The 21,991-nt window shown below is 36.7% G+C and overlaps 1 protein-coding gene across 1 annotated transcript in view; it reads right to left on the bottom strand.

Moving 5' to 3' along the window:
* Positions 1-2,822: 2,822 nt before the first annotated feature.
* OTOG (otogelin) overlaps positions 2,823-21,991 on the bottom strand; it is a 97,008-nt gene continuing 77,839 nt past the window's right edge. The window contains exons 42-55 of the mRNA XM_065685806.1: positions 21,072-21,266; positions 19,964-20,176; positions 19,057-19,161; positions 18,570-18,680; positions 17,266-17,367; positions 16,698-16,796; positions 14,915-14,955; positions 13,801-13,876; positions 12,674-12,852; positions 11,797-11,901; positions 10,890-11,009; positions 10,038-10,083; positions 5,683-5,762; positions 2,823-4,420 (exon numbers count right to left, since the gene is read on the bottom strand). Coding sequence (XP_065541878.1) covers positions 4,220-4,420; positions 5,683-5,762; positions 10,038-10,083; positions 10,890-11,009; positions 11,797-11,901; positions 12,674-12,852; positions 13,801-13,876; positions 14,915-14,955; positions 16,698-16,796; positions 17,266-17,367; positions 18,570-18,680; positions 19,057-19,161; positions 19,964-20,176; positions 21,072-21,266 — 1,673 coding nt within the window. The 3' untranslated portion in view covers positions 2,823-4,219. The remainder of the gene's footprint in view (positions 4,421-5,682; positions 5,763-10,037; positions 10,084-10,889; positions 11,010-11,796; positions 11,902-12,673; positions 12,853-13,800; positions 13,877-14,914; positions 14,956-16,697; positions 16,797-17,265; positions 17,368-18,569; positions 18,681-19,056; positions 19,162-19,963; positions 20,177-21,071; positions 21,267-21,991) is intronic.

Consider the following 21,991-nt stretch of genomic DNA (forward strand, 5'->3'; position numbering starts at 1 on the left):
TTTGAGACTTGTGAAGAAATGAACCAGGCCTCGGTTTCAAGGTCAAGGTTTCACTCCCTCAGCATTCACGTTCATGTTAAAGTTATTTGCTGTGATGTTGGAGATCAAGAAGTCTGAAGACAATTTTTCAAATTTGGTTTCTTTTATCGAGGATAAACATCTCCACAACGCACTCAGCCTTGCAGAGCAGCAGTCACAAAACGTCTGCCACCAGAGCATCAAGGGTGCTTGTTTGGAGGAATCACCTGTGTACATACCTGAATGTGATCTAAAGAAATGAGCCTCTAGAAGGACATTTCTGCAGATAGCCTTGGAGCCAACAAAAGGCAAGAAGAGTAGAGGACACCAGTAGCTGTGTTTTCCTCTAACAACCACCAGTCACAGATTTACAGAAGTGAGACAGGTCTGCTCTCCAGCCAAGAGCCACCTCTCTCAGCAGGGGCTGAAGAGCTTATTCAACACTGTTGTACAAATACAAAGCTTTCCAACACCTTGGAAACACCAGTTTGCTTGAAAGCACAAAGCTTTCCAACAATCACCATTTTTATTTATTTATTTGCTTCTTTTACCACCTGCAAGGTAGCTTTTGCAGAACAAAAGATTACCTTTTCAAATCTCTCTCACAACCACACGAAGGTAGGCACAATAGAAAGATTAAAGACCTCTGCCAGAGCTCTAAGACCACACACATCCTAATCCTCATTTTACAGCCCCAAGATGCCACATCAGCTGGGAATTCCCCCCCTCCTAACAAAAAGCAGTAACTCAACAACATAACACTCACCTCACTCTTCCTCTTCCACACTACTTTTATCTCAAAGTCACTCTGCCCACCACAGCCTCCACCTTTATTCCCCCAAAGAAACAAGCTTCAGCTGGTGCAAACTGGCTTTTTAGATTGAGGGAGGAGGCCTCTTCTTAATGCTCTCAGGCTTCCCTCTGACAGGCAGTACATGAATGGCAACAGCACAGGTGTTTTCTTCTGCCTCATCCCTGTGTTTGCTCTGGCCTTCACACCATTGCTGCCACAGCAGTCATTCAGCTGAGGTGGCCCTCTGAAAGACTACCTAGTATCCGCTACATAGGCAGCTTTTTTGTTCTCTTGGGCTTCTAAAACCAGTTGGTTGGTTTGGTATTGGTTTGGGAATTTTTTCACATCCCTTGGAAGCACTGTTCTACAAAACACTGCAAAAATTGTGGATGAACTCAGTGAAGGATCCAGTCACGGTTTTGTCCCTGAAGCATGTGCAGTGCACTGCTGCAACAGGAATAACTGTAAAAATAGAGCATGTCATGGCAGCAATGCTTTTAGAAAGCAAGTTTCTCTGCAGCAACTTGGTTTGTGTGCCGAATACAGGATTTAACTTTCGTCACTGTGAGACCTTACGTAAGAGCTCCAATATTTCATTATCTGCAAGTGTTCATATGCCTTTAAGTGTAACACAGACACAAACAAGATTGTGATAGTAAATGGATGTATTCTAAAGAGTACAGATTCAGTACTGTGTACCTTTTGTATTGCACCTATCTAATCAAGCAAAAAGACAACTTCTTAGTGAAAAGAAAGTAAAGTTGGTTTAGGACCCAGATATTGTTACAGTTCAAGTGCCTCCTTCTGCTTGGGAGGATCAGATGAAACCTAGAGCTCATCGAGGTCCTTTTGTTTCTGAAGACATGGACGTACAAATAAGGCAAAAAATATTTTTCCAGCTGAGCTGCTTTGTGTGATGACAGCATAAGGGAAATACATGTTAAGGGCCCGGGTTGAACTAATCACAGACAGACAGGCTAAGCAGCCATGAAGGAATTTAACAATGAGGAAAGGATAAAAGCAGCTTCCCCTATCAAGCCATAGGCAGTTTGGATCTTTCCCCTTGTCTCTGTTGGCATAAGCCTAATGTTTACAAAACCGCAAGTAGGGACTTCACAGGATATTTATTGTTTTACTACTGAAGCAGAAGCAGCAGCAGTGTTTGATTACAGTTACTGGATACACTACAGTCTGCTTTCTACTCTCACTGCCAGTATTAACTTTGCTCTTCAAGCAAGAGTTCAAAGTTTGTGTCTTGAATAGTTTTCAGAGTTAGCTGTCTTGTGCTGCTGGAAGCAATGAAGGCTTTGTTATTGGCTCAAGCGGCAAGAGAAGGGACCAGACCGCAGCCAAGGGAAGCATGGTGGCTGGCCTAATTCTGGCTCTTATTCTGTCCCTCATGCACTTGGTTGGCACTTCACAGCTAATACCGCCTTGCTTAAGAGCAAAGGAAACTAAATGGGTAGGGACTGCACATACTACAGTTAGATCTTAACAGCTTACCTGGCCCTAAGTCCTGCAGGATGATCATCACTACACAACAACTATATTGTAAGAAGATGCCTACACTTGCTCAAAACACAGTCTACTCACTGCAGTCAGTCCTGAGGGGCAGTTTAGGGAAAAGCTGGGGAAAGGTACTGTGCAGAAATTTACCCCTTTCCCCATTTTTTTTCAGAGCAAACAGCATATCTGACACTTGGTGTCAGAAATGTGTTGTTTTGCTTTGATGAGCAATGGTTTTCCAACTTTTGAATAAATTGACATAGTTAAATTTTGCATTTCTGAGGATGAAAGTGAACTGTGAAGAAATGAGAAAAAAAGATACAAATTTCAAAAACACATATGCAAGTCTTCTTTGTTGTAGTGTAAGATCACCGGTACTCGTGATAGCAGCAAGCCCTAAAATTAACCACGAGCAGTGCTGAAAAAGAAATTACTAAACACCACGTGTTGAACCACATGATAGTAAGCAGCTTTAACAATGATAACAAAATTAATTGTAACAAAATAAGACTTCCTGTTGTTTATTAGATATTATAAGAATGAAATGTACAGTATACAAAATTAGTATCAAAAATGTTCACATGAATGATTTGAACAACACATTTTTCTTTGGATTAACTGCAGACAAGCAGCTTTTTAAGTTTTGTTGATATCTATTTTCTGTTATAGGATCTCAGGTATATCAGTATGTGCTATCTACAGTTTAAATCCACAAAATAAAAGCTACTGAATTTTTGCTACATATTGGTGGCAATCATTGGAAAAGAATAAACAGCAACATTAGCTTAAAGAAGAAAAAAGTTCATTACAACAAAATGTTAATTGTTAAAGTTCATAAGCAAAATTGCTTTTGAACTTTCAAACCTTAAAATTGTACATTTTCAATACCAAATGCTTACCATAAGAAGGTACATTGTACTACATTGCTGACCAAGATTTTCAACTTTGTTTTTCTTTTAGACAGACACATAATTCAGGTTTTCTTTTTCCTAACGAATTTTCACATCTTTAAAGTTACTGTTAAACAAAGTTCATTCTCCTACAAAACCAGTTTAAGTATGGTGTATTTCATAAGCACAATATTTTCATTTAAACATTCTATCTGTAGATATATATATATATATCTATAGATAGAATATATAAAGGAATGTAAAATGGTTTTCATTTGTTAAAACTGTGTATTTTCAGTTTGTGTCATATTGTTTAGCAGAAAGATAAATACTAATGCCTAATCTAGATAGCCTAACAATAACCTATCTGTTCATAAACTACATTTGCCATAATGCTTTTCAATGCAATAGAAAATATGCTAGAAAAAATGAAATTATTACCAGGGAATATTAAGTACAGTTATCAGTATTGACAATATTTCCCTGATTTAAAAAAAAAAAAGAAATCTTTAATTGAATTTCTTATACATGATTTACTTTGCAAGAGGAATATGATTTAAACTGAAAATTCACTTCATGTTGTCCAAGCATTTTTTCTTAATAGACACTGAATGTATTTGCACGATTGCAATTTACTCAAAATAGGGAACTGCTGCCATGTGAGTTGGTCAGTGAGTTTAAATAGGATTGGGTGCCTGATAAACTGTGGGCCAGCCTTCCAGAACAAAATAGAGGGTGTTCTTGCTCTTGTGGTATCTCTAACATAAATCACCTTTTAAGTTGGCACGTATCACAAGAACTCTTAAGCAGTCCTGGTGAATGAACACAAAGACAAATCACAATACAAACAATGAAAAAAATTTTCTGAAATTTAGAAGGCTTGAAAAAAAATTTTACTCTTTTAGCATTAAATTGGTGAAATTATGTGGATTTGGTATTATATTTTTAATAGATATACTGTTCATATTTTCTTATACTGGGAACAGCTGGGCTTGCTTTCTTTCAAGTTTTTTTAAGACCATTGGCAAGAACAATCTGTAGGCTCTTGGATTGAATAGCTGACCCAGGTTGAATTACTTGTGCAATACAATTGCACAGTTCGTCTTTGTAGTCCGAGCTCCCTGCAGCATTTGCAGAATCTTGCATATGTGTTGATGTTGTAGTTGTAAATGCTTGCAGAGGGGCACTTTCCATCACATGAAACAATGTTCACCTGGTAACAAACATGAATACTAATCAGCAAATTGAAGCAGCTATGAAATAAAGTTAGGAGTTCTCAGGGAAGTTCAAAGATAGGAGGTACCCATATCCAATGCAAAGCAGTGAAAAATTTGGATTTATTTCTTTTAACCCTTAGGAAATCCCACAATATCTGAGTAATAAACTCGGAAGCATGGTGCACAGGTAGATCTTAATTTTCATCTTATTGAGATGAATGATGACTTTACCATCAATTTCAGTAACAGCAGATTTTGGCTGTTAACAGACACAAAGAAACAACTTCAGTTTTGGATTTTAAAGTATTCATAACAACATTAGCTTGAATATAGCACCGAACAGTCTGTCCAAAACTCCCTACAGTATTTATTTCAGTGATACACTGATGCAGTATTGTTACACTGGTAGCAGTAAGGAGGAATATAAAAAATCAATCCTTTGAAAAGGCAAAGGAAATTGTTACTAATGATACCAAAATTGTAATACAGACTGTAACAGAAACAGTCATATAAACTGGTAATTTTTGCAAGTTCAATAGTCAGGATTTGTATTTCTGTTCAATGAGACACTGAAACCAAATTTGCTGGCTGCTCAATGGTTTACTCTACAAAATGTACTTCCAGAGTAATTTTAGAGGTTTTGGCTGTTTCCCTGTTCTCTTTTATTACAGCTGTTCAAGGTGCTCTTACACATCTCGCATAAGATGCCTGTCTGTACCCTTGCTGCTGCTCACACTGCCTTACTGCCTAGCAGGACATTGTTGGTGTGCTCCTACAGTAAATACTTCAGCAGATACACAGACAGTGCCTCATTCTTTCTGCACATTTCACAGTATGCTCGTGCTACTGTCTAAAAAAATACAAACCCCACACTTTCAGAACCCATGATTGTTTTCTTCATGAAGCTGGCATTTAAATACTTTCCCTAAACAGATGGAAATTAAGCACATCTGCAGCCTTTTTATCTGTAATATGTCACTGAAAGTTATATTCAATTTGCATATAATAATTACATTATTTTGTATGCCTAAATGCATACAAAAGCAGAAGTCACATCCCCTTGTTCTTATTATTTGAGAAGATGATTGCTGAGAGTGAAATGTAACAGTAAAAAAGCTCTATGAAACATAGAAACCTCTGTCTTGCTGAAAGAAAGATGCAGACAACAGCCTTGTGGAATTTGTGTTCCTTTTTTTCCTTTTTATTTCTCATATTTTTTCTATTGTATTAAAAGGAATTGTGACAGTTATTTACTTACTGGTGTGTTACTCCTGCAGTCATTCTTGCGGATAGTCATCCTAACAGTCACCTTTTTGCAGAATTTTCCATCTTCCTTACCTGCAAAATGGGTATTGGTTGAAAAATATTAGCTCAAAATTCTAAGCATTTCAGTGACAAGAACAGTCCTGAACATTTTATGGTGTCAAGAAACACAAAGAAGAAAATACCCAATACATCACTGCACATACAAAACTCTGTCAAAGTGACATACATTGCATTGCTTTTAAAGCTATTCTATTTAATTCATTAAAGTATCTCTGATATCTTCAGTAACAATTATAAATGGTTCATTCTTCACTCAGAAGGTTTTTAAGAGAAAGTCCACTGTCTTTAAAAGAATTTTGTAAAATTGATCAACCACCCCTGGGAGACAGCTTGTTAATAAAGCATAAAATGCATTTTCTATGAAATAACTGTAACAAGCTTTAATGGCAGCAGTTGCATTCCAGTGGCATAAACAAAGTTAAATCGAACACTTAACAGCAGAGCCTGATGAAGAATAGGGATTCAGATGACTTTACATTTCTGTATGCATTTATTAAATACGAAAAAGAGCACCAGTAATCACATGAAATTTTTAATTTACATTTTATTAGCATTATTTCCACTATTTTTCTCACAGAATTATGTACAAAGCAAATGGGTGAGATAAGAAGAAATCAGTAAATGAAATGAGGAGTTAAACTTCAGAAGTGAATGATCATTTGAAGAAAAGCAAAGAAGTTTCGTGTAGAGTTCAGTTGTTAGAAAGCAGAAAGCACAGTATCTTCTTAGGATGGTCCTCTCTGTGCTGAAGAAGCCACATCACATTGCAGATCTGTAAGAGAAATGAATAGACCATTTCATTATAACAGCTTCCGCGGGGTTCAACAGCAGATTTTGCACACTATGATGCAGTCCTACATGACTCTCCACTTGGAAAGCTGCATTTTCTTGCAGCCAAAAACCTTGAAGTTGTTGACAAAAGGTGAATATTGTTAGCTCCAGAAGAGCAAGGGCAATGAAAGGCTCATTAGTTTGACCAATACCCAATACTGAACTGTGGCAGAGGTTTATTACATCTTGATGTGCAAAGCCCAGTTCCCTGCTCTAACCACTGTCAAACGAGGTAATACTGCTTCCCGAAGAGAAACATCTTTTGTGTTGGGTTTTGGGGTTTGGGGTTTTTTATTTTATTTTTTTAATATGTGAGCCTGCTACTTTTTCTAGACATAGTAGAGTTTCTAGAGCATGAAAGTACAGCAGTCAATCTTCTCGGAAGCAAATAAACAAATACAATCGGAAATGGCTGGCTACTGCTCGACTATCATTGAATTTAATTTGCTTAGGGAAAAAACTGAGGAAGGAGGGGGAAAAATTGTTTTTGAAAATACAAACCTTATGATTATTTCATGTTTCTCACAGTCCTATTCATATCCTTTCTTCTTTTACATCATACATAGTGTGTAGGATGGAGATTTCAGTGCAGCTACAGCTATGACTTCATCCAGGCCCAAGTGGAAGTACATCATCTCTCAAAGAAATAGATTAGAATGTATTTCCATGCATGTACTTTAGTGTCCAGTGGCTTTTAATGAGCTCTACAACATAATATACTTTTCCATCAATAACCTTACAAAATATGTGAGCATCTTATACATGTTGTAATATAATGAGATTCTTTTCACAGACTGTACAATTGAAAATCCTTGCTTGGTTTTTGGGTTGACATGTAACACTGCTGTCATCCAAAGTGATGTCAATATGCAAGAGTAGTATAGATTTCAGTGTAGTACTCCTGGAGTCATAAGTGTAATTTAATGAGGGACATACCAGTGATGTACAAAATTATCGTTATTCTTCTTACAGAAATATAGGGGGATGTTTTCACAAATGCCAAAACAATTGCACTCATTCCATGTTACAATTCAAAAAGTTAACATACTCTATTAGGAAGAACAAAGATAATCTCCAGCTCTTATGGAGTAAAGACAGGGTAATTATTTTCAGTATACTGTCCTAACTATGAATGGGAAAGAAATGAGCTGCTCTACTGTATATGCCACTGGAAGCAAAACTACAATACATCATCAGTGAAAATGTTGCTTACAGAATAAGCTTAACAAGCAAAGCCATCAGTCTCAATGTTTTACAGCACTGTAAAACATTTTTAAATATGGCAATTTTATACATGCAGCAAGCTAAAGACTACACGAGTACTTACTACAACAGTACATTGTTGGCTAACAACAATGCACTGCCCACACAGTGCAAAATGAAAAACAAAATAAAACCAAAATCTGAGCCACTCTGGACCATGAGCAGTTATACTACACTGTAGCTTTTGGCATAATTGGGTAATGTGAAGCCTGACATTCCTATCAGGGAGTACATTGTTGGAAATCAACAATGATGCTGTTTGGGTTGGTCCTACTTATTTCCAGGAAAATGTACCTGTGTAACAGCTAGCATAGGCTGTAGGTGTGACTGGACTAACAGGGAATGGGAGGAGCATTGACACTGAAGAACCTGGTAAGAATATTACATATTGAACAGAGTACATGTTACAGAGGATTCCCTATCAGTATGAAACATTTTGGAGTTACTAGATTTTAGCATATTTGAGAAAAAAATTCAAGCTTTTCACAGGATCACAGAATGGCTGACGTTGTCAGGACCTCTGGTGGTCACGTGGTCCTACATCCCTGCTCAAGCAGGGATCACTGTGGCAGCAGCTCAGGACCATTTCCAGATACTATTTGCATTGCTAAGTCTAATGTCAAAACCAGGAAGAATCTGATCTACATTAGTATAACTAAAACAATCTGATACCTGAATTTGCATTGTCTTTTAGGGCTGCAAGAAAGAAATAGTATCATTTTCTCTGAGCATCTCTGAAGTCACTGGATTTTTCAAGGGTTTAATTTTACTTTGTGATGCATGCTTCAGATTAATAACTTCTATTTCATTATTTAAAAGTGTGATTATGACGTATACGTATGTACGTATAGTAGCAAGATCTTCTACCTTGCCGAAAAGTAGCTTAATGTATTTTTAATGGTCTTAATAAACTGATCAGAAGCCATGCTACATGGCTGCTAAGGCATTGAAGGGTAATGTCAGATAATCAAAAACTAGTATCAAAGAGCCTATGGAGAATTGGCTAGAGAACTAGGACAAGTGCTTGAAACACAGGTCCATCAGAGTGAAAACACATGAAGAGATATTACCATTCCCTCACAGTGATGAGGAGCAGGAAAAAAGCAGGTAAATCTTCCACAGTTTCAAAAAACTTTGTACAACAAAATGTAATACATAGTGATTAACACCAAAAAATACCTCCCACTTGGTGACATATATTCCATTGCAGTAACTGTGCACATGGTACTGTAACTGGTAGTCACGTCAAGTTCCATCGTGCCCAGCAGGAGATACCTGCACTTTTTTCAATTCTCTCCCACAATTTATCTCCTACTGTCTTTAGTTTTTAGGTTACTAGTCCAGCCTCTTGTGCAAACAAAGTGAGATATTTGCACCTTTTAAAAGATAGTACATTACACTGTCCAGTATAAGATCTCCTTTATAATTATTTATAACATTGTCAACTTCAAACATTTGAGCTTAATTTCTTCAGGTTAGGTATCTACCCCAGGCTAAGTGCTTCATGAAATCAGCCAAAATGTTTCAGCTATGTACCAATATGTTAAGAAAAAATATACTTATCTCTTGTTTATATTAAGGATTAGCATATTTGGAACCTACTCTGTAAGGAATTTTTTATTTTATTTTTTTCCAGAGAACCTTCATTAGCTTTCATAGATGTTAATATGTATCTTGGTAATCAATTAAGGGAGACTTTTTTACTATAAATTCTTTTAAAAGATATTGCCTGAAAGCGTCTGAACTATGTATACTAATGGACTCTAAGACTATTACATTCCATTATTTACAGTATCAACTTGGAAACTGCATAGATCAATCTTTTACTAAAGATATGAATGTAGATAAAGCATGTTTTAAGGTGCCTTTCAAAACACAGTATATTTTATTACACTAAATGCAGTAACTAGTATATAGGAGTTTCATGTAAGAACTACAGAATACTCAAGGTAGCAATTTTAGTGACTTGGCCAGCCACAGTCATTTTCAGTGGAGCAAACCCTTTCGTGTTAAACTACTTTCTTCTGATTTAACTCCACTAGTTTCACTGGTATTTACATGAGTAAAACTAAGAAAAGAATGGCCTTTGGGATTAGTGAATCAAGCTTTCATGCAGGAAAGAATTAACCTGGTTTCCAAGGTAACAACAAATAAGACAGACTTGTGAGGCAGGAATTGTCATTAATCACTTACACGTTCTGCAGCATCCTTCTAAGAATGGCACAACATAGCCTCCAACCTGACCAAGAAAGAAATAAAGAGGAAAATCTTCATTGTTTTCTAACATTCATGCCTGTATATCTGAAACTATAGAAATATCTTCCAGATAAAGCTCTGCAACTTTATTCAGACAAATGCTCCACTCAGGTGAATGGATGAAGGTTTGGCTGTAAATGATCTAACTTGACTGTTTTAGCACAAGTGAGTATTAAGTGGCTTTTACTGGGTGCCATTATACGTCACCAGCTACCAAAATAGCTCCCACATTTGGAGAGTGAATGACTGTGCTAAGTCCAACTCCATCATTAGAGTGAACCCCTGACTTCTTGTAGAGGCCATATTGACAATCACAAAAAAAAAAAACAAAAAAAAAAAAAACACAACTCCCCTGATTCTGAATTCAAAGCAGGAAGAAATCTCATCTAAATGAGAAGTCATCCACTCCCCGTAGGGGAGATCCATCTCTGCCTTCAATGCTGTAGCATGAAGCACTCCCCAGAGCACTGAGAAGAAAAGCTTTTTCAGAAGCTCTCTCAAGGGTACATTGAGAAAGAGTTCAATTTTTGACATCCACATCAAAAAGCTTTTCAGCTGCTACATAACTGAGACTTTCTGAAGAACCAATACATTGTTATCTGCAAGGAAGAACTACACCCAGATAGTTTCTTTAGGACTGTGCTTGTGCACTGTCATTCATTAAGAAAAGTATCCTTCCATTCACATGTAAATGTAGAGTTACAGAAAGCAACATGTAAAAACATCTTTTGTCAGTGTTAATCTTTTCATGCAAACATAAATCATGCAAATAATGTATCAAACACTGACCTTCACACATTCAGTTTCATTGAAGGGTGGGCAGCCAACTGCAGAGGAAACCAGAACTGGCCCTATTGCTGTGTTAATGCATTCGTATCTGATGCAGTTTGAAATCCAAACAGTACCAGGCTGTTGAAAAATTGTAAAACAGAAACTTTGCTCAGCAACTTAGCAAAAAAAAAGTATCATGAGTATTTATAATACAGTATCACTGAATGTGATCTTGTCTGAATCAAAAGTAATATTATGACAATACACAATTTAGATTCATGTTAAAGTTCTGTTGAAGCACTCAACTTCAAAGTCCATTAAATACAAAATGTTCAACAGATTCTAAAATAATCAAGTTGATAATAAGTCTCTGCTACATCAAATCCCTTAATCTTCATAGACAAGTATATGATTGGCTCTCCAAGAAATTAATATTGTGAACACACAAAACTATTCATAGAATAGAATAGAATAGAATAGAATGGTTAGGGTTGGAAAGGACCTCAAGATCATCTAGTTCCAACCCCCCTGCCATAGGCAGGGACACCTCACACTAAACCATCCCACACAAGGCTTCATCCAACCTGGCCTTGAATACTGCTAGGGATGGAGCACTTACAACCCCCCTGGGCAACCCATTCCAGTGCCTCACCACCCTAACAGGAAAGAACTTCCTCCTTATATCCAATCTAAACTTCCCCTGTTTAAGTTTTAACCCCTTACCCCTTGTCCTGTCACTACAGTCCCTGATGAAGAGACCCTTCCCATCGTCCGTATAGGCCCCCTTCAGGTACTGGAAGGCTGCTATGAGTATTTCGCCTAACAAATCTCTTCTTTGCACATTTTATATGGCAACGTGTGTACAGTATCACATACTTTTTACTTGCTTCTAAATATTTTGAGGGAGTAAGATGTATAGACTTACCTTAAAATTGGAAACTGTGCCATTACTGAAAGTGTGGAGACAAGACAAGTTCTTACAGCTACCACAGCAAGTTGATAAATCTTTTGGAGGCTGATAGACTTGGTTCTGCCAAAATCAAATAGATTATTCCTTGTATGAAACTGTCTTGCAGCTTAACATTTATTACTGCAATGGGCAAATGTACTTTTTTTTTTTAGTCTGATTTTAGGGATGTTGTTTAAATAGCTTTCAAAATCACATAGTTTACATTTGTACACACTGTACATTCATGAAGCCTTTATAAAATACCTTTGATGTTAATTGAAGTAAATAGGGAGAAGTTCCAACTCTGAGAAAATGAACTGGCCTTTCTACCATTTTCAAATGTAAGACTGACAGCTTACTTCAAGAATCACTGAAATTTTTACTTTCTACACATTAGAAATCAAGTAAGCACATAACTAAACAGTCATCTATATAATATATTCCCGTGGCAATCATACTTTGTAAAAAGACAACCTATCATTTGCTTATTCTATAAGCTGTTTTCACCACATTTAGAATTCTTGTTTTATTTATAATTATTCTCTTCCCAGTTCCAATTGTTCTAATGTCTGCCATTAGTTTGTACCAGTTTGTGAATACAGCTGAAGAAATATAGGGATGCAATGGGGCAGTGTACTGTGTACTTTAGTTTCTATAAGATTTACATTGGGGAAAAAAATGAAGGGAGTAAGACTTTTATAAACTTCCATCAGAAATGCAGTAGCATAGAGGTAGATCACACGATTACGCTTTCCATCTTGTTCCTATGACTGTAGCTACTCAACAAACACAAACGAAATTTAATTAAGACCACCCATCACAATATACATATCTACAATTCTGAATTTCTTACAGCTTTGCATTTGACAGCACAATCTATCAAAGACTGGTTTATTCGGTAGTATTTGGTAGAGGGATCAATCACATCAGTACAATGATAAATATGGCAAATGCCATCTGTGCCATGCTCCACGAGTGTCTGTCCAGGAAGCAGCACACCTCTCTCATTACTCAGGCAAACTTTGTCTCTCACTACAAAAAAACACAAAAATAAACAGCATGCTCAGGACAATCAACTTGGTATCAAAACTGTTAAAAAATGTTTTAAACAGTAAAACAGGAATGCAAAAAGCTACCCTACCTCTTTAATAATTATGGGTCAGGTTTGCATATATAAATGTTTAATAGCAGTCTACTGCTTCACTACAATTGCCAAATTACTTCAAACGTATCCATGCATGCAATCTAAATAAATATGTAATATTGTATTAGCTGAACCACCATAGTGACGGTGCAGGCTTCTTCAATTGATTTGTTTTGTAAGTAAGTCTACTTATGATAAGAAATGTACCTAAGAAATATCTACTTCTCCCCAATGATTACTGAGGGCACAGAGGATAATTAGCTCAGAAGAACACATCTTTGCCATAGAAATCTAGACAATGACAATCGCAACTCTTTGCCCAACTGGGTTCACCACTGGAAATATTTTTTCCTGAGCTTTCACAGATCTTATTGGGCATACTTTAAGATGAATTTGCATGGTGCTGAATACTATTCTTGATCTTGTAAAGCACATAACCATACCACCAGCTCCTGAGAATTCCCATAATGGGTTAGTGGGACTTATTTTTTTGTGGATATTGAGTGTATGTTTTAGTTTCTTGCTGGAGTCCTTACTTCAGCTGAGCAAAATGAAGGCTGTTCAGTCCACACCACTCAATTTGCCCAAAATGCTGCTATTTCCCTCCCCAGACCTCCTGCTGCAGAAGCTGATAGAATACAAGAACAGGCCATAATACAACTAAGTATTTAGCGGGGGGTCCTATTTTCTTGCCTTTTCCTACACTATTTCTGAATTGTGTCAGTCAACACTTTCCTCCTCTGTACAAGCTCAAAGTGAACATCTGATTTATAATTCCTAATATACCTTAGTACTTGAAAGGGTATTTCTTTGAATTAAATTATTTTCTGACTTACCGCATTTGTACTTAACACAGTTACAGATATTTTCTGTACTGTTCTGAAACTGATCATCTCTCTGAAGCTTCTGCCCCTAAGTGCAGAAAAGAAGAAAAAATAAAAAAAGAGTGAAACAACAGTGTTTTCTTATCTGTATGATCATTTTCTTTAAAACACCTTTGGGTCAGGATTTGAATAGCACTATCTCTTGCCCCTAGAAACCTATTTTGAATCCGTTTTCATCAGCCACAGGGTCACTTAATTTGGCAATGACAGCCAAATGGGAATTCTTTTTTTTTTTTTTTTTTTTTTTGCTTTTGTACAGAAATATCCCTGAAATGTATTCTTTCATGTAATAACTTAATGGATGGAAATAGTATTAAAATAGCACAGATGTATTCTTATATTTTGCCTTTTATTATTTATATGTCTGCATATTAAAATTTTTCTCCTAATATTCTGCAAGTCCTGATTCCTTATGTCCATCTATGAAATGAAAGTACTAACAACAACTTTGCTTACAAAACATTTTGATTTTCCTCTATAAAAATAAATACTATTTCCAATTCCTTCCTAGGACTCCAAATCATAATTTTTATTACTCTCATTTAAATATTATTTTCTCCATAAAATAATAACAAGCAAAAAGTATACCCAGTACTGACCAAGAACCTAACCCAGCAGTGATAATAAGCACTTTTGCAATGCAGAACAAGTAACAATGTAACATAGTTTCTGCTTTGTCAGTGGTCTGAGCACATGATGTATATTAACATACTCCCTATAACAAATAATATTAACAAAACACTGATAATTTAAAAGCATTTACTTCTGACCCTTTGAAAACAAAATTTCATCCTCTGGTGCACGAAAGCAGTTGCATCCTACAAATACTTCAGGGCAGGATGTAGTTATAAAAACCTCCAGAAATATCAATGCTATACTGCCATTTTATTCTGCAAGATACTTAAACTTAACTAGCTTCTTAAAAATAGATATATCTTCTTGTAAAGTAATAAAAAGGAGAATTACATGGCATTTCATATTTTACTGATAAAACTATTACTAAGATGCTGAGAAATAGATTTATTAAGAAATTAAGTAAAAATACTGACAAAGATTAATTCCATACCAGTTTGCACTGAGGTTTGGGGATTGTTTCACATGCACATTCTAAAACAAAATACAACAACAGAAACAACAGTTTAGAAAGTTATATGCTATTTGCTTAAAACAGAGCATCAAAGAGAGTAGAAAAATCCAGATTTACAAGTCATCACTGAAGAAATTCTACTGGTTTTTGAAATATATCCATCTGGGGAATTCAGAATTATGCTTGATTTCTATTCCAGCCTGAAAAATAATACCAGCTTCTATGACCACCTTTACTTATTACAACAATTTACAGCATTGTATAAACTGCAATCCACCTGAACACATTAAAAAACCATGATCATTCTAGCTGCTAGTCTCCTCGTAGTGACGACACTTGTTACAATCAATATAAAGCAATGGAGAATTGTGTTTAAGGCATCACAGAGATGTATGATACATTACAGTCTTTCTAAATTGACAAATTCATGACCTGTGAGCTTAAGGGTTTTTTGTTGGTTTGTTTGTTGGGGTTTTTTTTTGTCTGTTTATTTTTTTGTTTTTTATTGGCTTTTGGGAGGGGTGCGTGGGGAGGTTAGCCATAAATAATTAACTAACTGCGATGGGATAGAAAATAAAACTACAGGCTTGTGGGTTGAGGTAAGGACAGGGAGAGATCACTCACAAATTACTGTCACTGACTTGACTTAGGGAAATAAGTTTATTGCCAATCAAATTAGAGTAGGTTAATAAGAAACAAAACCAAATCGTAAAACCCCACCCCTCCCTTCTTTTCAGACTTCTGATTTTCTCTACCTCCTCCCCACAGTGAGAAAGGGAATAGGGGTTGTGGTCAGTTCCTCATGTTACTTCTGCCGCTCCTTCCTCCTCAGGGGAGGAATCCTCAGTCTTCCCCTGCTACAGCGTGGGGACCCTTCTTTAGGAGGCAATTCTCCATGAACTTCTCTGTGAGTCTTCCCACAGGCTGCAGTTCTTCATGAACTGCTCCAGTATGGGTCATTTCCATGGGGTGCAGTCCTTCAGGAGCAGACTGCTCCAGTGTGGGTCACAAGTCCTGCCAGGGTCCAGGGCTTCCCACAGGGTCACAGCCTCCCTTCGGGCATCCTGCTCTGGTGTGGGGTCCTCCATGGTCTGTAGGAGGATATCTGATCCACTATGGACCTCCGTGGGCTGCAGGGCACAGCCTGCCTCACCATGGTCTGCATCAAGGGCTGCAGGGGAATATCTGATCCAGTGCCTGGAGTGCCTCCTCACCTCCTTCTGCACCAACCTGAGTGTCTCCAGAGTTCTTCCACGTATCCTCACTTCTCTTTTTGGCTGCAATTGCTGTCATGCTGACATTTTTCCCCCTTCTTAAACACATTATTCCAGAGGTGCTACACTGTCGCTGATGGGCTCAACCTTGGCCAGCAGTGTCTCCATCTTTGAGTGTCTGCCATTGGCTCTAACTGACATGGGGAAAGCTTCCAGCACCTTCTCACAGAAGCCACTCCTGTAACTTCTCTGCTACCAAAATCTTGCCATGCAACCCCAATACATTAACTCTTACAAAATTTTCAAAATGATAACTCACCCAGCTGGAACAGGAAATCCTACAGTATACTATCACCCATGTGAAGCAAGAAAAAAACAAGACAGGCAGATTAAGAAGTTCTGTACCATGAGATGACTTTTCCATATCATTTGTTCATGAACAGATCACAATGGTATAGTTGGCTGAAACAAGACTTAAACCCAAGAGTCCAAAGCTCTTGTCAGTGTCTTATTGTCTAATTAACTAAGATGAAAATCAATCACTTTACCACATGTCCGAAATGGGCAGCATTTCTCTGGGCTCCATACCTCCACCAAAGACATGCCTAGCATACATTTGAATTCAGGACAACGATGTATTTCACAAACTAAAATTAAAGAAAAGAAAGTCCAGGACATCAATAAACACAAATTTGTCATATTTTGATGAATGGAAATATGAATGAAGAGATAGAAAATTACTTATTCATAATAAATACTTTTAGAAAATATCTTACTTGAAAAGACAATAATCCAAATATAAATGTTAGTCATAATAGTAGCATGGAGTACAACCACTCTAGGCAATACTTAAAACAATTATAAATCTCCATAATTTGTGGCCTGAAAGTATTCATTTTTCTTTATGATACAGATATTGAGATAATGCTTTAGGCACACGAAGTTTTAAAAGTAAAGATATTACCTTTAAAATCTTTCAAGACTACAGATGATAGCATGCTTATATGCACAAGTAGAACTATCTCTCTGAGCCACCATTTTTGGCACTGAACATCCACACTACAAAATTTGACATGCTCTCTATTACTTAAAATATCAAAATTAAGTCAAACTTACTACAGTGGTATGTAGGGCAACACCGTTCTGTCGTGTTGCCATCCACAATAAGAACTTCTCCTTCTTGACATCTGGGTATTTGATCAGAGCAAGCCCCGCATGCTGGAAAACACAAATATTTAAAAACACAGGAAGAAATTTTACCACTTCCTAGGAAGCATGCTCATAATTTTATCACAGACATATATGAAAGAGAACAGAGATGCTCTGCATTCATTCCTTATAGCTCTAAACAAGAGGCTAGTTTTAGTACAGCTTGCCTTTTCTTTGTTTCCTACTATAAAGAATGAATATACTATTTGTGAGATGGATCACAACAAACAGGATTTTCTTTGCCTTTCTGTTACAAAAAATTTTGCTAGATTTTCTTTCCTACCAAGTCATACTGTCATTTTCAGAAATGTACTTCTGCCCAAATCATAGGATCTTTTATCCCCAGTAAGAGGCACCTTCTGTGATTCCTGCGTTAATCTACTTGAACACATATGAAAACCACAATAGGTACTTTCTGATATGCACAGTGCAAAGACTCATTATATCAAAAAAGAGACAGAAGGATGCTGTGCAGACAAGGAAGAGCCAAACACAGCACATCACTGTCACATGATCAAAGTAACCCCTTGATTATTGTAAATAGCAGAAGTGTAACTCAAGTTTTCTATTACTGCTCATGCTCAAAGTTTTGCACATGGAAGAACTAATCAAGATGAGTCAGCCTTTGATTCACAGATATCTATGTGCAAAACTGCAAAACCAGAGTAAATTCAATAGGACTCATCATAACATTATTATCAGAAAACCCATATGGTAACATCAGAACTCCTACACGGATGCTAAAAGGGCAATTTTATTATTGAATTCAGTCATTAAAGGCCAAACCACAAAGGAACTGAACAAATTTGCATAATAGTCTCATATAGGATATTTACCATCGAGTAAGGTGGGCCACAGCTGTTACAACAGGATACAGGAAGCAAGAGCATATACAACTTCAGCCTTTTCTCAGATAAAATGTCCATGCACTGTACATGGACAGTCTCTCAAAAGCCCTCAGCTACCTCATCCATGGACTCCATCACTACTCAAGACCCAACTACTCAGCTGCACAAAGCTGTCTTGTGACTCTTGGTGATTGTTGCCATTTCTTATGCTTTATAAAATTAATGTCCTTTTTTTTTAACCACTTTCAAGCCTTATTACGTTGGGAGAGCTAAAGGAAGTATAAGGAGCCTTGATTAGCAAGATACTAGTAGGTATTGCATACGTAAAAACACTTATAGTCTCAAACAGCAAGGATACAGTACCACATATATAGGAAATGCAGCAGGTACTCTCCACCCGAGCAGCAATTAGTGTTTGATCGTCTCGACAGCTTGGCATCTGCTCCACTGGTTCACATTTTGCTGGATCGCATTCTGAAAAAAGGTTCAAGAGATGTATTTCTGCATAGGATATAATGGCATTCCTCCTTTGCTATACTATATCCTTAACAAATGGCAGTGCAGAGCAGAGATACGACAAAGATGTTTTCAAAAAACGTTGACCTTGTATTGCAAGAGAGCAAAGACACATTCTTGCCTGACCAATAAGCACATCGTTCATCTGCTTCATCATTCTATCTGCTCAAATAGAGGCACAGACCAACTCTGAGCTTTTAGATGAAAGAGAATTTGATAAATGGCCACATTAACGAGTCTACACTAGCTACCTTTTTGCTTTGAAGCTGAGCTGTTTAGTTTACTTAGTATCTTTTACAGGATGAACTTTCTCATCTTTTAAAAAGAAACCTACCGCAAACATAGTTGGGACAACAGGATTCTTCACTGTAGTAAGTGACCAGTTTTTCCAAGCCATTACACTCAGGGATTAAGGGTTCACAGAGGCTTTGATTACAAACTGTTACGAAAAGCGAAAGAAAAACAAGAAACCTTCTAAACTATCTTATGATTTTATAAGTTAAGTAGAGCAATGGCAAGCAGTATTTGCAGTTTGATAACCCAAATCTCCAAGTAACAACATGCATATGAAAACCACAAGAAGGCAGCAAACCCCCCTGAGCCAGTATTCAGAAGTGTCTGGCATTTGCAACACTCTCCATGGAGGCAAAGCTAAACTAGAGCTGAGTCCTTGTGAGAATATAAAATAAAATAAAATAATACATAAAAGTATAACATATAAAATATCCCATGGAAAAGTCACTGCGACATCATCCCAGGTGGTCAAAACATGAAAACCGCTTGCAATTTTTTTATAAAGATGGACTTTCTAATCTAAATAAGGATTAAAAAAAAAAAAAAGGTTTTATATCCTTTTTTTTTACTGTTCACTTTGTAAGTTAGATAAATAATCATCTGATCCTTTTTTTCTTGGAATTAGTTGTATCATTTATTTGTATTTGGATATTAAAAATAAATCAGTAGCCTGTACAGCTTAAACACAATTCATATCCAATAAACACAGTGCTATTTCAGTCTTTGTAACTCTTGCCCCTCCCTTTATCATTTTCCCAAAACCTTGCTATTGAGGATACTGAGCCAAATAATACAAAGTTTTTACAGTTTTCTACATAATCTGTAAATTCAAATCCAAGCTTTTCATTCACTTCAAAAGTAGGATGTGTAACAAGAAAACAAACTTCAGAAAAAGGATATCTCCAAATTCCATCAGGCAGCATTCATAATTATTGAGGCATACTTACTACAGATCTGCTGAGGACAACATGTCTCATCACTAGGAACAAGCAAGGCCACTTCTGCAAATCGCTGACAGTGTAAATTGTGGGTATCTGAACAGTCGTACTCCACTGGAACAATGGTCTCACTGTCAACACATTTTTGCATACAGCATCCACTCAAAGAAGTTTTCCAGATCTCACCTACAGCATGAGGTGCTCCTGAGCTATCTGTACAAGCTAGATCAAGACAACAGAAAATGGAAGTAATTCCTTTTTACTTTAAATTTTGACCACCATTTTCTTCCACAGTGTGTGTGGATCTATGAAGTATAAAAACCCCAGAGCGTTAAAGGCATCACCTATCCCGATCATCCCACAAAAAAGTGAAAGAGGAGACAATCTGAGACTAGGTTTGTTTGAGAAAGCAAGACACTCAATATCCCCCAGAGGATGAAGGCCTCCACTTTGTTCTGTGTCACCCCTGCAAGGCTAGTCACTTAAAATCCCTATCCAGTCCTTTGTTTTTAAATCAGTGATCTGAAAATAAGTTACTTTTTCATTTCACACACATCAAAACTATTATTAATTTACGGGGCTTTATGCAATCTGATTTATAATAAACTGCATCTTTAAAGTTTGTGTAGTTAGTGTTAAGTATTAGTCCAATTGGTCCATAATTTGATATGTTCAGGCAGAATTGTAATGAAAATAAGTATCAGTGCTGGCAAGAAGAACAGAGGGCATATACATGTATTATTCAAAATGTGTAATTAACTCTTGCCACATGCCTTTTGAATGCCATTTACTTTTGACAGGTTGGACCCTTGGCAAAGGGCAAAGAGAAAAGGAGGTCAAACTAACATAAGTAGAACGCTAGGAATGCATAAACATAAACAAAAACTTTGATTTTAAAAAGCATCCTCTAGCTGAGAGAAGGTGAGCAAAATTCTGTTGTAAGGACATTTCTTGGTTGTTCACATGTACAGTTTAAGTTTACTGACTACCTAAAGTCCTCAACTGAATGACATATGCAGAACCCATACAACATCAGGCCAGAACTCAACTTATTAGTAATCAAGTATCTGACCACCAACTTGCAGATAATAAAGAAGAAAATCACATGCAAATATACCACATTTTTCTTCAGGAATACAGACAGCAGTGTGAGCTCGGTGAAGGATGGTCCCTCCAGCACAGATGCAGCCTTCTGTCAACATTGAGCAGGAGTCTGAGTCCAGAGAAACAACCTTGTTATTCTGACAACTATCTGGAACTTCACAGGCAGCTATACATGCCCGATAGGAGAAGTTTTCAGAGCAGGGGAAGGCTAGGAAGGAAATAAACAAATCACTAATTCTGAAATTGTAATCTCATGAAGCAATACCTAAGAGAAGACACTACTGTATTCTTGTCAGTTTCTTGTGCTTGCCAATTCACTTGGATCTATCAGCCTAAAACATTGATGCAGACCAGTTACCTTCTACATGACAAATTAAAACAAATGGTACTTGCATGCGCTTTTACTCTTCTTCTTGTAGTAACATTTTCATTAGACTTCAGTTTGCATTTTGGCAGTAGAGACATCAAATCATGCAACAGTGTTGATGTAAAGTAATTTAAACTTCAAAAACATCTGTAAGTTAGACTACATGGGTTAATAACGCAGTGTTCTGAATAATTCTGAATACTTTGCAGTGGCTAAAGAAAATGCAGTACTTAGTAAAGGGGAAAGATTTGTTAATTACAAAAATATATATGTAAAAGCAAATTTAGCAATTTTAACCATGAAATAACAAAGAATGGGATCAATTATTTACTATGTTTAATAGATATCCACATCAATTAATCTCTTCTGTGATATTTTTAAGTCAAAGAACACAGTTAAATTTTACATTCTTTACTAATGTAAATTCATTGGCATGTTATGATTACATGCAGAAACAGATAAAAAGAAGCATCTCATTTTGATTTAGCATTTGCTGTTGAAAACTTCACACGATTTTTCATTGGTTAAAACTGTGATTAAAGCTGCATAAATACGGCAAACAGAGA

Source organism: Lathamus discolor, chromosome 6 (genome assembly GCF_037157495.1).
Source record: "Lathamus discolor isolate bLatDis1 chromosome 6, bLatDis1.hap1, whole genome shotgun sequence".
Classification (NCBI taxonomy): domain Eukaryota; kingdom Metazoa; phylum Chordata; class Aves; order Psittaciformes; family Psittacidae; genus Lathamus; species Lathamus discolor.